General features: G+C 42.4%; 2 protein-coding genes across 6 annotated transcripts in view; both read left to right on the top strand.

The window, feature by feature from the left end:
- SMARCAL1 (SNF2 related chromatin remodeling annealing helicase 1) overlaps positions 1-4,662 on the top strand; it is a 90,942-nt gene extending 86,280 nt beyond the window's left edge. For all 4 annotated transcript variants that reach the window (XM_069075183.1, XM_069075184.1, XM_069075182.1 and 1 more), the window contains one exon: positions 4,342-4,662. In XM_069075183.1, coding sequence (XP_068931284.1) covers positions 4,342-4,548 — 207 coding nt within the window. In that variant the 3' untranslated portion in view covers positions 4,549-4,662. The remainder of the gene's footprint in view (positions 1-4,341) is intronic.
- The window catches only part of RPL37A (ribosomal protein L37a), a 362,834-nt gene that overhangs the window by 334,330 nt on the left and 13,378 nt on the right, over positions 1-15,126 (top strand). The window lies entirely within an intron of this gene.

The raw sequence follows: 15,126 nt of genomic DNA, 5'->3' as shown, positions 1-15,126 counted from the left end.
GGGGGGGGGGGGGGGGGGTGTCAAGAATATAGAGAAGATGGAGTTTGACAGTAGCAGAAGTGACAAATGAGAATTGAGAAAAGATCGAGCAGTTAAGAAATCATTAGTAACCTTGGAGAGCAGTTTCAATCTAGTGGTAGGATCAGAAAACAGATTGTAAGAATTTGAGAAGTGAGTGGGAGGTGAGGAAGCAGACACCAGGGTTGACAGTCTCTCTAGGATTTTGGCAGTGAAAAGGAGAACAGATGTAGGGCCGTGACTTGACAGCAAGGTTAAGTGAAGGCTTGTTAAAGATCAGAGAGGCCTGAGCGTGTTTGTAGGCAGCATGGAAGGTTCTGGAAGATAAGGAGAGACTGAAGGTGAGTAGGTTTAGGAAGAGTGGGACAGGAAAGTTGATAGGCTCTGATTAGAAAAGAGAATTCCAGAGTTCCGAGGTAGCACAGTGATATGTGATGATCTGGTTGGATATGTCATAGTAGGGACTCTTTGGGGTGTGAGTTGGTCTGGTTATAGCCTCTGAGGTCCCTTCCAAATCTAGCCTACTATGTATGACTCTCCCCTTGTAGGGCTAAGGGAAAAGGAAGATATGGGTCCTGGGAGTTGAGGAAATTAATAGACTTAGAGGTCAGAGTGTACGATGCGACATCAGTATGACAATATGAAGACAGCATTTGAGGTGGGGAAGTACACTATAAACCAGAATTAGAACACCTTAAGAAAGTAGAGAGAGGGTTAGTGAGGCTTTGTGTCACTTAAATCCAGTTCACACACAAGTCAAGATATCACTCTCTTCAGGATAGAACAAAGGACAAATAACAGAGAGATAAGGTGGATACTAGTAGTTGTCTGAGATGGGGGTCTAACTCAGGTGACAAAGACTCATGGAGCAAATGACAAAGATGCTGAAATTTCATTCTTTGCATTTGTCTATAGTAGGTCTTAACAAATACTTGTAGATCAGTTGATTGATTTATGACCAATTTTAGCAAAGAGATGCTCTGGAAATGGCACTGAAGAAGTATATTTCTTTCTACTCCTCTTCTTGCCACAGTATGTCAGGGGGCTTGAGAGAAAGAGCACCTTGCACTGCAGAGGGTCTCCATAAGAGGAGATATTCGTCAGGCTGCTGGAAATACAAAACTGTAGTGGATAGGCAGGCTCCAGTGAGTGAGCCTATAGAGAGAATAGGAGGAGGCTGTTATTGATCCCCAGGGAATACTTCTGTAATGTAATGCCAAGCAAAGGCAACTTCCCAAGGTTCAGAATACCAGCATAGGTGCTCTCCATTTTATTCAGTGACCAACCAAGAACAGAGAAGATCAAAACATGACATCATTCCAAATACAGCATTTACTAAGCGTGATTAAATAATCTCCAAGGACTACCCCACCCCAGGACCTTCCATTCATTCAATCAATTACAAAGTCCCTGTTCTAAATACTACTCCACCCTTAGGCTGTACCTTCATTTAGTCCACCACAAAGCCCCTCTTCTCAAATGGAGATTAGTTTCCAAACATAAGTAAAATACATTCATTTGCTCAACCATAGAACACAAAAAGGTCAAAAGTTCCCCACCCCTGGATCACAATTTAATCTACCCCAGAGGTACATCAAGTTTAAGCACAGCACTTAATACCCAAATGGAGGTCTTTTCTTCATCTTGACAGGAGGCAAGTTCTCAGCAATCTTAGTTCCTGGGGAGACAAGGCTTAGCAAGGCCACAAGATACATTGCCAGTCTCTTCATTAATTCATCCTCTGTCTGCAGAACAGTCCTAGAACCCCTTGAAAACATTAGCAAAACCCTCTCCCAGGATTTCTGTAAACATACAACAAGAAAATCCTTCTTCAGGGCTTCTGAACCAACAGAAAGGTTCCCAGACCCCTGCAACAACAGCACTGCCCTTCACCAGTGGACAGTATTCACTCTCTGTCTGCAGGACAGTCTCAGTAGCTCTGAACCAACAGAAAGTTTCCCAGACCCCTGCAACAACAGCACTGTCCTTCACCAGTGGACAGTATTCACTCTCTGTCTGCAAGACAGTCTCAGGGCTTCTTAGCCAACAGCCAGGTTCCAGGACTTCTTCAACAAAAGGACTGTCTTTCACCAGTGGATAAATCTGGCAAAACAACATCAAAACAGATAGACAAAGTACCAGCAAAACAGCCATGTCTCCTCAGTCCTTGGCAGCTCTGGGGGCAGGTCTCAAAAGTCCAGGGCGATTCAAAGTGGCCCTCCGCAATCCTCTCAGTCTCTCTCTCTGCCTCCACGAGGGTGCTGATTCCAAAAAGTTCTTCTGCCTCTCTCTTGTCTCTCCAAATCTACGTCACCAGCTCCTCCTAGTTCAGGACTTTCTTTTCACATCAACAAGTCCATCCCACAGGTGGGATTAACAAGCTCTGGGTTTTAACACAATCAGTTTGAAAACCAAGCCAATACAGGGGGATCTTTATATTCCATTACTATCACAACTTCCTACAGTTAGGATATGGAAAGAAAAGAAACCGTCAGAGGGGTCAAAAAAGTAAGAAAAAAACCAGAGAAGTGGGTAATGTCAGGATCAGTAAATAACTTAGTGTTTTGTATAGCCAGGGATGCACAAAGGACATTAAGTAGTAAGGAATGCAATAAAGTATCAAGGCCCTGGATAGTTGCATAGGAACCTCACATCTTAACCCATAGTTGGGGAAGGCTTTATGAAATTTTAACCCTTTGAATGTTGGCTGAGGCCTGCCCAGCTAGGAGGTGGGTAAGTCCATCTGATGGGGGGAAAACGGGATCCCAAAAGGTTCAGCAGATATTCTGATCTTATCCAAGACCAGAAAACCTGCAATATCGTCTGGAAAGAATTCAAGGTCTCAGGCTTAATTGGAGTGAGAGTTGTAGAATGTTATTGTTACACTTCCATGAGAAGCAGGTAAGAGTCCTTTAGGGGACCTGCAAGTGAGAGGGGTACATGCTTTTACTTTTAAAGGGTAGGGCTGCCATTGTCAGGGCTGACCTGACTGGAGGGGCCTCAATGCATAGACAAAGGTCAGAGCTGACCAAGGGGAGCATGTGAATAGATAGTTTAGATAAGATTTGGGCCAGGTCGTTAAGGAGACAAAAGGCAAGGATAAAGGAGGGTGTGGGCCAGCCCTGGCCTTGATTACTTAATCAAGAGATTAAGTAAGAACAAAAGGGGTCAAAGGGTGTTGCCTAGATGGAATGTGGGATAGAGGGGGAAGGGGCAGAACTCAAGGGCAGGAAAGGACAAATTACAACTTCACAGACTGGTTTTACAAGTTGGTCCGACCTAGACCCCAGGTACCCCATCACATGGAGCATGAATAAGTGACCTGTGAGAAGACCCTTCACAGTTAGAAATAACCATCTTACCAAAAATTCCACCTGGCCATGAGTGAATTTAGAAAAAAAAGATTTTTATTTCATGCCATTTCAAACAGGTGACTATGCCTTTAACCCCTTGTGAAAAGGGCCAGGCACAAGCACCCATTAAGATAGTTACAAAAGCCCTTTTATAATTCATCCAGATTCGAATTTCTCTTCTTGAATCCCACTGGTTTACATTCCAGGGTTCACTAAACTTCACCCCTTGATTACATCTTCTTATTTCCACATTTCATTCCCCTGCCTCCCTTTTCATATACTTTATATTTTTAGTCTATTTGTCTGCATCTGACAGTTTGAGAGAGGAATTTTCAGTTGCTAAGGGAATTGACAGAAGTTGTGAGTTTGAAGATTTGAACCCAGGATATCAGTCATAAAAGTCCCATTATCTAAGACCCAGTCTGGGTTTATGGACCTCATCCTCATCCTTTGTGAATGAGACCTGGCCTGGCAGTTCTTTTGATATGTAGGAAAAAGGCCTTCTCAGAAGAAAGAAAAGTAGTAAAGATGCTGATTTTCAGGCAGCCAACATCCCCCTACTGCCCCCTGCAAGCATTAGCCACCAGTATGAATTATAATTTCTGTGGGAACAAAATGCAGTCATACCTTACAGGTTACAGTCCTACCCCTTGCTGTTTGTGTGACCAACCCCTCTCAGGCCTGTTTTCTCCTGCATCAAATGAAAAGGGTTGACTTGAGGTCCTTTAAAAATCTCTTTCCCTTCTAAATCCATGACCCTGTGATTTCCATTCCTGCTTTGCCCTTTATTAGCTTTATAACTTGGGGTAAAAATAGGAGTAGGAATGAGAATACTATTGTTATGTATGATCTAGGCCCTGAGTTGGGGGCTGCCCACTTCTCCTAGTGCCTAGGAAAACTGGGAGAGAGTCAGGGTGTGGTCTTTTTTCCCCCAGTGATTGAATTATCTTGCTTTCCTTTCTCACTGAAGGACCCAAAGCAGAAGAAGATCTATGACCTCTTCCGGGCCTCCTTCTCGGAAGATGGGGATGATATAGATGAAGCAATGCTCTTGGAGGCCGTGGAGGCCTGTGAAAGAGGCGGCTCTCCAGAGATGTCAGAGAGGGACGGAGCCAGCCTCTGGGAGGAGAGCTCACCTAAGAAGAGGCGGATCACGGACTTTTTTGATCAAAAATGATAGGAAAGACTTGTCATTTGGCTCTCAGAAGGAAATAGACCTTAAAAGAAAATCACTGATGTTTTTTTAAATACGTGCATTAAAATAAAGCAAGTTGTCGTCTATCTTTTTCAACCTGTTTTCACTTCTTCATTTCATGGCAGTTTCTGGATTTTATTTCTGCTGTTCTGACTAGATACCATCAAGGGGTAGATAAAATGCTGGACTGGATGAGACCTGGGTTCAGATTCTGCCTCTCACACCTACTGCTCTATGACCCTAGACAAGTCATTTATCCTCTTTGTGGCACAGGCTGATCTACTGAGGCATAGATGGGTTTTGATCTGTATTCCCATATCCAGAACTGAGGAGATCTCATATCATTATTGTATTCAGGTATGTGATCTTCAAGGTCCTAACCTAGACTTTCAAATCAATAAACATATTAAGCATCTATTGTTTTCAGAGTTCTGCCCTAAGCTCTGAGGCAGATAGATCCAAAGCTGTGATGGTCATATATAGTCCCCATCTTTGTGGAGTTTTACAACCTAGTTAGGGGATGAAACAGGGGCACAATTCCTTGCACTTGGGGGACACTTAACATTTGTAAAGTTAAACTCACAGCCAAGTTAGCAAGCATTTATTAATCACTCTATGCCAGGTACTGTGTTCCTGAGTGGGAATGCAGATACAAGCACAGAGACTGTTCCTGCCCTCTTGGAGTTTATATTCTATTGGAGGAAAGACCATACCTACCGTGTTTCCCCGATAATAAGACACTGTCATTAATTTTTTTGGACAGAAAAACACCAGAGGGCTTATTTTCAGGGGAGGGCTTATTTTAATGAACATTGACAGCAATTTTAATAAACAGGTAAATGTGAACAAAAAATGTACCTTTATTCAATAAGCAAATCACTGGGGAAGAACAGGATGACGCGCTCACTGCTGCAGCTCTGATTGGATGCAGCTCGGAGCGCGGCATGCGTTTCACGAGGGGGGGGGAACGGTGCATACAGAGGGTACCATATTGTAGCATGTAGCGCAGGGGATCACCTTCACTACAGTAGCAATCTCAATAGGGCTTATTTTCGGGGGAGGGCTTATTTTAGAGGAATCTTACACAGTAAGGGGAGGGCTTATTTTCGGGATAGGTCTTATTATCAGGGAAACACAGGTAAAAGAGAGGTGGAAAAAGGTGAAGTAGAGGTGGGGAGAGGTGAGCTACTCAGCCTGGGGGCATTGTAGGGGAAATCCTAGACAGGAATTCAGAGGGGCTGGCTTAGGTCTCCTTTTGAAAATGGAGGTTATAGAAGGAACTCCCCAATGAGAGGGAGAGAATTTCCAGCATATGAAGTCAAAAATGAGCTTATAGGGTAAAGTGGTTTCTGGGGCTTTGAAGAGAAAGACCAAGGGAATCATGATTGCAGCCTGGAGAGGAAAGAAGAAAACTAAGGGAAAGTAAGAGACACCGAAGAGGGCGTTAAGATCAATCAGTCGATTAATTTATATTCATTAAATGCCTGTTATTCCCTAGGTGCCAAGGGCTGAGTCACAGCAAGGGCTAGGTTGTGGTTGTTTGTTTTGTTTCTCAGAAAAGGACCATGACGTTCTGAAGGTGATGCCAGGACTTGTAAGCAAACTGGATTTAAGTGAGGGCTGTGCAAAGTTAGCAGCCTCACTTTCTCCTCCAGAACCATCTGGGTCCAGTGGCAAGACACAGACCAGGATGACAAGACAGCCCCCAGCAGGGGCTGGGTAAGTTGTTATTGATTTGCCACTTGAAGAGCTAGAGATAACAGGTTTGAAATAACCCTGGATCTGGATGGGAATAATAATACAGGCAAAATATCATTTACCTAGCACATGAAGGTTTGTAAAGCCCTTTACAACTATCTCATTTTTTCCTCATAACCCTGGGAGGTGAGTGCTGGTATTATCTCCTTTTTACAACATCAAGGAAACTGAAACAAAAGTTAGTGACTAGTCCAGGATCACATCAAGTATGCATCTGAGGCTGGATTTGAACTTGGGTCTTCCTGATTTCAGGCCTGGTGTTCTACCCACTTTAACACTTTGCTGCATATATTCTAGAAAGCAAATTGAATGCCTACTGTCATATTCCATTCCAATTTTTTCCAAAACCCTAAGTGAGCTAACTGTGCTTTAATATTAACCGAATGAATGAAGCATTTATCAAGTGTATACAAATATAAGAAAGCAATATAACTGCTACTTTTGAGGAGCTTACAGTTAATGATAGAAGACAGCACATAGAGGAAAGGGGGTTGGGGTGTTGTGTGGGGCAGGGGTGTGCTGGTAAATGTTTAACAACCAGCTCTCTGGGAGAAAAAAAATATGCCTGTGACACACTTTTAAGTTTAATTAGTATTAACATTTTCTCCATCACTTTCTAGTCAAGGCAATCAGTAGAATAATTTAAGGCCTGATATATAGCATTTGCAATTTCTGAGGTACAGGTGCTCACTGAAATTTTAACAACTGTCTTTTGCAAGCTGATTTGATCTGGTCCAGCCTACTCCTGGTGTGGGGGAACATGGTTTACAAATTGTGGCCAGGGAGTCACCTAGAGGTCTGGTTTGGGAAAGATGATATTATAGCTCATCTTTTTTTTCCCTAATTTATTTTTAGTTTTCAACATTCATTTCCACAAGATTTTGAGTTATAAATTTTCTCCCTGTCTTTCCCCTACCCCGTACCCCAAGGCAGGAAGCACACTGAATACCCATTCCCCCAATCTTCTCTCTCTTATATCTTCCCCCACACCCCCTCTAACCAGTGGATCTCTATGCCCCAGTGCCTGTATATCTTATTTCCCAGTTGCATGTAAAAAACAAAATTTTTTGGAAACATTTGTTTTTAATACTTTGATGTCCAGATTCTTTCCCTTCTACCCTCCTCATCCATCCCCACTCAGAAGATAAGCAATTCAATATAGGTTGTACATGTGTAGTTAGGCAAAATGTTTCCATAGTAGTTATATTCTGAAAGACTAACTGTATTTCCCTCCAAACTATCCCACCCCCCACTTATTCTATTTTCTACTTTGACCCTGTCCCTTTTCAAAATGTGTGCTTCTAACTACTGTCTCCCCCAATCTGCCCTCCCTTCTATCATCCCCCGCCCTTATTCCCTTCCCCCTAATTTCCTGTAGGGTAAGATACCCAAATGAATGTGTATGTTTTTCCCTCCTTAAGCCAAATTCAATGAGAGTAAGTTTGACCCATTGCCTTTCACCTCCCTGCGTTTCCCCTCCATTGTAAGTTTTCTCTTGCCTCTTTTATATGTGATAATTTACTCTATTCTGTCTCTCCCTTTCTCTTCTCATTATTCCTCTCTCACCTCTCAACTTTGTTTTTTTAAATATCATCCCTTCCTATTCAACTGATCCTGTGCCTTCTGTCTATGTATACATGTACACACATATATACACACTCACATATGTATTTATATACACATACATATATATGTATGTATACATATGTATATATATATATATATATATACATATATATTCCCTTCAACTATCCTCATACTGAGAAAAGTCTCATGAGTTACAATTATCATTTTTCCATGTAGGAATGTAAATAGTTCAACTTTAATAAGTTCCTTATGATATCTTTTTCCTGTTTACCTTCTCATACTTCTCTTGCTTCCTGTATTTGAAACTGAAATTTTCTATTCAGCTCTGGTTTTTTCATCAAGAATACTTGAAAGTTGGGGCGGCTAGGTGATGCAGTGAATAGAGCACCAGCCCTGGAGTCAGGAGGACCTAAGTTCAAATCCAGCCTCAGACAACTTAACACAAAAACTAGCCATGTGACCTTGGGCAAGTCACTTAACCCCAATTGTCCTACCTTCCCCCCTCCAAAAAGAAAAACATGAAATAAAATAAGAATGCTTAAAAGTCCTCTATTCCACTGAATGACCATATCTTCCCCTGAAACATGATACTCAGTTTTGCTGGGTAGATGATTCTAGGTTTTAATCCTAGCTCCTTTGACCTCTAGAATATCATATTCCAAGCCTTTTGATACCTTAGTGTAAAAGCTGCTAAATCCTGTGTTATCCTGATTGTGTTCCCACAATACTCAAATGGTTTCTTCTTGACAGCTTGTAATATTTTCTCCTTGACCTGGGAACTCTGGAATTTGGCTATAATATTCCTAGGAGTTTTCTTTTTGGGATCTTTTTCAAGAGGTGATTGGTGAATTCTTTTAATTTCTATTTTGCCCTCTGGTTCTAGAATATCAGGGCAATTTACCTGGAGAATTTCTTGAAGGATGATTTCTAGGCTCTTTTTTTGGTCATGGCTTTCAGGTAGTAATTTTTAAATGATCTCTCCTGGATCTATTTTCCAGTTCAGTGGTTTTTCCAATGAGATATTTTACATTTCCTTCTATTTTTTAATTAGTTTAAATCTGTTTTATAGTTATCTTGATTTCTCATAAAGTCATTAGCTTCCATTTGCTCTAATCTAATTTTGAAGGAATTATTCTCTTCAGTGAGTTTTTGAAATTCTTTTTCCATCTGGCAAATTTGGCTTTTTAAAGCATTCTTCTCCTCACTGGCCTTTTGGGCCTCTTTTGCTGTTTGAGTTAGTCTATTTTTTAAGGTGTTATTTTCTTCAGTATTTTGGGGGTCTCCTTTAGCAGGCTGTTGACTCTCTTTTCATGATTTTCTTGCATTGTTCTCATTTCTCTTCCCAATTTGTCCTCCACTTCTCTTACTTGATTTTCAGAATCCTTCTTGAGATCCTCCATGGCCTGTAACCAGGCCATATTTTTCTTGGAAGCTTTTGATGCAGGAGTTTTGACTTCATTGACTTCTTCTGGCTCCATGTTTTGATCCTTTCTGTCCCCAAAAAAGGATTCTGTGGTCTGATTGTGCTTCCTCTGCTTGCTCATCTTGCCAGCTAATTACTTGTTTTTTGAGCTCTTTGCCATGATAGAACCCTGCTTCCAGAGTGGAGAGAGCTTTGTCCCAAATCGCTGGGGTTTTCACAAATGTTGTCAGAGTTATGAGGAGGGTGCCCTTTCTACAAACACCCCAAGCTCTGGCACATTGGCCACATACCCCAGGACCACCACCCAAGACCATGATCCAGATCCAAGCAGGTCAAAGCAAGAGCTTTTACCCTCTGAATGGTCGCTTGGTCCCCCTACAGACTGCAGGCCAGGAGCTCTGGAGGCAGCCACATGGCAGCAGCTGCAGCTGCTGCGCCTCTGTCACCTCTCACCCCAGGGGCAGGGTCCAGACCACGTTTTTCCATCACCCATTTCCAACAGAGTTCCCCACTGACCTTTTACTTTCTATTTGACGTTTATGGGTTGAGAAGTCTGGAAACCACCACAACTGCTGGTGATTTACTCCCCTGAAGTCTGTTCCAGCTGATCTATGCCACTAGTTGGGGCCACCCTGGGTCTGGGACCCCATGGTTCACACAGGACTGTGCTAGGCTCCCAGACCTCTGCAATAGCCCCTTCCTGTTGTCCTGCCAAGCTGCCTTCAGTGGGGGATTTGTTTCTCTCTGTCACTTTGTGGGTTCTGTAGCTCTAAAATATGTTTAGAGTCATATTTTTGCAGGTATTGGAGGTGGTTGGAGCAGGAGCTCACGCCAAGTTCCTGCCTCTCCTCCACTACCTTGGCCTGTAGCTCATCTTTTAGAGCCCAGATGGGACAGCTAGGTGGCTCAGTGGATGGAACACTGGGCCTAGAGTCAGAAAGATTCATCTTCCTGAGTTCCAATCTGGCTTCAGAAACTTATTAGCTGCGTGACCCTGGGCAAATCACCTAACCCTGTTTGACTTGGTTTCCTTATCTATAAAATGAGCTGGAGAAGGAAATGGCAAACCTCTCCAGTATTTTTGCCAAGAAAACCCTGAATGGGTCACAAAAAGTCAAACACAACTGAATAACAATGTTAGAGTTTACAATGAACATCAAATGCCTCTTTCTTCTCTAGACCTGGGTGTTTGACACCCAACAAGTCATTTCTGCACTCCTCTCCCTGCCCTCCCCCCAAAAAAAATTCCCTACGAATCACATTCAAACTTTTGTTGACTTGTTTACTTGAGGACCCCGGGCAAAAATGGGATTTTTGTGAAGCCTTGAACTATGATTTTTAAAAAATCACTTTTGTTGTTTTATTAGGTCCTTAAATGAACTTTCTGAAGGTTCACCTCAGCGCCTGTATAACTCCAGGAGCTGGTCTGTCACCTCCCCTGTCCACGCCTCTATATTAAAGTGCCTTCCTGTTCCCAATGTGACCTTGTCCCGCTCTCACCTCTGGAGCCTGGTTCAGGAAGCCGCCTTCAGGTGACTGCAGGAGCTCCAATTAGGACTAATGGCATATAGTGCTTGCAGTAGCAGTTTTCACTTCTTTCTTGGCTCCAGATGAGCCTTATTCTAGGTCACTGTCAAACATTAAGCATCAGGAGCCATTTCCAAACCCCTGGCTCTCCTGGAGAACTCAGCTCCAGAGACTCCATGTCCTTTAACTGTAAGAAATCTTGGCTCCTTGGCTCTGTGAGAATTTGTACTCCCTCAGAGTAAAGGAGCAAACTGCAAAATGGTAGGAGAAATGGTAATAATAACTATAATCCCATTTTTTACCTTAGAGTTATGGGATTTAGGGCGATACCCCTCCAAATTTTACAGATGAGGAACCTTGGATCAAGAAATAAAAGTGCCTCAGGTCATGTTGGTATTAAGTAATAGAGCTGGAATTCAAAGCCAGGTACCTTGACTCCAAGTATAGTACCCTTACCACCTGAGAATATAAATAGAACCAGAAATTTAATCCCTGCCTTCAAGGAGCTTATATTCTTTCTTTATGTAAATAGTTTAAAAAAAATTTTTCCTATTACATGTGAAGGCAATCTTCAGCATTTTGTGGGGGGGGGGGCTCTTTGGAGGGGAAAGGTGGGGCAATTGGGGTTGACTTTCCCAAGGTCACACAGCTAGTAAGTGAGTGTTAAGTGTCTGAGGTTAGATTTGAACTCAGGTCCTCCTGACTCCAGGTCTGGTGCTTTATTCACTCCACCACCTAGCCACCCCAAGCATTCATTTTCTATAAGATTTTCAGTTTCAAATTTTTCTTCCCCTCCCCAAGATGGCAAGCAGTCTGATACAGGTTATACATATGCAATCATAGAAAACATATTTCCACGTTAGTCATGTTGTAGAAGAAGAAACAGAACAAAAGCAAAAACCATGAAAAAAAAGCAGAGAAAGTGAAAATAGTATGCTTCAATCTGCATTCAGACTCCATCAGTTCTTTCTCTGGAGGTGGATAGCATTTTCCATCATGAATGTTTTGGAATTGTCTTGGATCATTGTATTGCTGAGAAGAGCTAAGGCAATCATAGGAGATCATTGCACAATGTTGCTGTTATTGTGGACAGTGTTCAAGGAGCTTACATTGTAATGACTGAAGACTACAAAAACGTTGGGTGCGTGGTAGAGAAAGTCTGGAGAATCCAGAATATAACCTAGAAAGGAAACTACGTCTGATATAGGCATCCTCTGTAAAATGGAGATTGTGGGAAAAAACAACCAATCAGAGAGAAAGTCCAGAGTCATGAATTCATACTGGAGAGAAATGAAGGTGTGCCTGGCTTGGGTACAATCCTGGGAGTCAGCAGTCCATGTTACATGCTACTGCTGAAGTGATATGCCACCATACTTCAACTGCCTTTCCCATCTCCTTCCTTCTTATTGACCTCTAAGATTAACAAGCTTAGAGGTATGAATCTCTTCTATTAATTCCAGTTGGCTAATTTCTGCTTATTGGCTGTTGAAGCCAATAAGAAAGGGATCTGGGTGAGAGCTGAGCTCTCTCCATAGTGATGTTCTACAAAATAAGGACCAAGGGCCAGTGCTCTATACAGGAATAAATTTGTTTGGCTTGGTTACATCCATTCTATGTGGAAGGCAATGTGCTAGGCACTGGAGACACAGGCAAAATGAAAAACCGTTAATTAATTAACTGTTAATTAATCTGCTTTCTACGAGGGGCATATACAGTCAGTCCATCAAGTATCTATAAAAGGTTTACCATGTACAAAGCATTGGACATATAAAGAAAGTAAAAAAAAAAAAACCAAAGTCTTTGCCCACAAGGACATCATATTTTAAGGGGACAGATAGCACGCACAAAACTGTACATAGAAGATAAATAGGGTGTAAATGGTAGGTGATCTCAGATAGAAGGCACTAGTGGTCAAGAGTTTAGGGGTAGTATGGAGAACCAGGAAGGCCTCCTGCAGAAAGTGGGATTTGAGCTCAGTCTTAAAGAAATCCAGGGAAGGCAGGAGATGGAGAATGGCCTTTTAGGTTTAGGAGACAACTGATGTAAATGCGTGGAGTTGGGAGAGAAAGTTCTGGGCCTGGAGTCAGGAAGACCTGAGTGCAAATTCAGCCACAGACATTAGCTGTGTGCCTCTGGGCAAATCACTTAACCCTGTCTGCCTCAGTTTCCTCATCTGTAAAATGAACTGGAGGAGGAGATAACAAACCACTCCAGTATCTTTGCCAAGAAAACTCCAAATGGAGTCATGGAGAGTAGAAATGACTGAAACAACTCAGAAGCAACAAGAAAAGGTCAGTGTCATTGAGTCAGAGTATGTGAAAGGAAAGTAATTGTAAGAAGACTGGACTGGTAGGAAGGGGACAGGTTGTGAAGCTTAAAAATGAAACAGAGGACTGTATATATGATCTTGGAGGCAATATATGTCTTTTTTTTTTTTTTAATTTTGTAACCAGACCTGTGATTTCATTGGTATAGGGAATTCAGGGCGAGGAAAACTGTCTTTCAATACAGGTCTTCATCGCTCTTCAACTTCATAGTCTTCGAAAGTTGTCAGAGGCATTGAAAAGGTAAGTGACTGGTCCAGGGCCCCAAAGCCATATGTGTCAGGCAAGTTTTGAACCCAGGTTTTCCAGGCTTCAAAACCAGCTCTCTGGGCTCTACACCAAGTTGCCTCTCCAACATATAAATAGATAAATATATACATAATAATATAACTTGATGAGGAGGGAAGCAACACTCACCACTAAATAGGGTTCAGGAAAGGTTGCTTACCTTTAAAAGATGACTCATGACCTGAGCCTTGAAGGAAGCTAAGAATTCCTAGAGAAGAGGAAGGAATGCATTCCAGGCATGGAGGTGGGAGTGTGACATTCAGGCAATGGGAAGGAGGCAACTTTGACCAGAACAGAGAGAAGGGGAATGAGGTACAACAAACCAGGGGATTTCACCCAGATTTTAAATGGCAAGCTGAGTTTGTAGTTTACCTTTGAGCCATCTACACACTCAGATCCAGTCACAAAAAAAGGCCAGCTCTTGATGCAACTTGACTTTTCCTTTTCACTGTTGAATTTTTTTTTTCTCTTGAGCTTTGGCGCCTCAAATCTCTGGTTACCTTTCTTCTGCCTGCCTCATGCATGCATGGGGTTACTTGGAGTTTTAATGAAGCTTGAGATCTCTTCAAACCAGAAGTGAAGAGGACGCAGCGAAAACCTGATTATGGAGACTGTGGCTGTCTGATATCAACGGCTTCCTGTCTCCAAGCAGGATATGCATTTGGGATGATGGTGGCAGTTGTGAATACTTTCAAGGGGACAATGTTCCATATGCCCCTGGAGAATTCCTTTGACTCAACAGCCAAAAGAACTTCACTGTCTCTCTCTGGGGGCTGGTTTTTAATTAATTTATTTATTTTTATAAAGGGAAAGTGAATTTTGAGTGTTCTTGAAGACTTGAGGTGACTCAGCAGAGATTATACTGAGGTTTTTATGGGGACGCATTATAGATAAAGTGTATACCTGACAGCTCTTTAATGGGATTCAAGATTTATCTGTGTGTAGAGAAGATAAATTGAGATTTGATGAGAGGCAGAATTCTCTGAAGACCCTTATAGCTCATTTCATCAAAGTGCCATTCCCTCTTCCTCCAGTCTGCTGTTTAAAAGGAATTGTTCAACTTTGACAAAATGTGGGAAAAATGTCTCCAGTATGGAGTACTTCATTTTCTCCTGTTCTAATGCTGGAGTTCAAGAGCTCTCTCTCTCTCTCTCTCTCTCTCTCTCTGCTGTGCTCTCTCTGTCTCTCTGTTGTGCTCTGTCTCTCCCCCTCCCTCCTTTCCTCTCTCTCTCTCTCTCTTTCTCTCTCCCCCTCCTTCCTTCCCTCCCTTTCTCGGTGTCTTCCTTTCTCTCTGTCTCTGTTTCTCTGTCTTTATCTCTCTCTGTTTCTCTCTCTTTTACTCTACCTCTCTCCTCTATCTCTGTCTCTTTTGCTCTCTCTGTCTTTCTCCCTGTCTCTGTCTTTTTTGCTCAATCTCCCTTATCTCTGTCTCTGTCTCTCATTGTCTTTTGCTCTATTTCTGTCTCTCTATCTTTCTCACTATCTCTATCTTTTTTGCTCTATTCTCCTCCTCTGTTTCTGTCTCCCCCCCCCCCAATGTTCCCCCCTCCCATCTCTATTTCTGTCTCTCTCTCTGGATCTCTTTCTTTCTCTGCCTCTGTCTCTTTCTCTCTGTTTCTCTCCCCACTTCATTCTAATTTGTTCTACCTTTCT

The sequence above is a fragment of the Petaurus breviceps genome, unplaced genomic scaffold, assembly GCF_028583685.1.
Source record: "Petaurus breviceps papuanus isolate PSGF00001 unplaced genomic scaffold, PetGlider_PUasm1.0 90903, whole genome shotgun sequence".
Taxonomy (NCBI): domain Eukaryota; kingdom Metazoa; phylum Chordata; class Mammalia; order Diprotodontia; family Petauridae; genus Petaurus; species Petaurus breviceps.
This window is presented reverse-complemented; position numbering and strand designations above follow the sequence as displayed.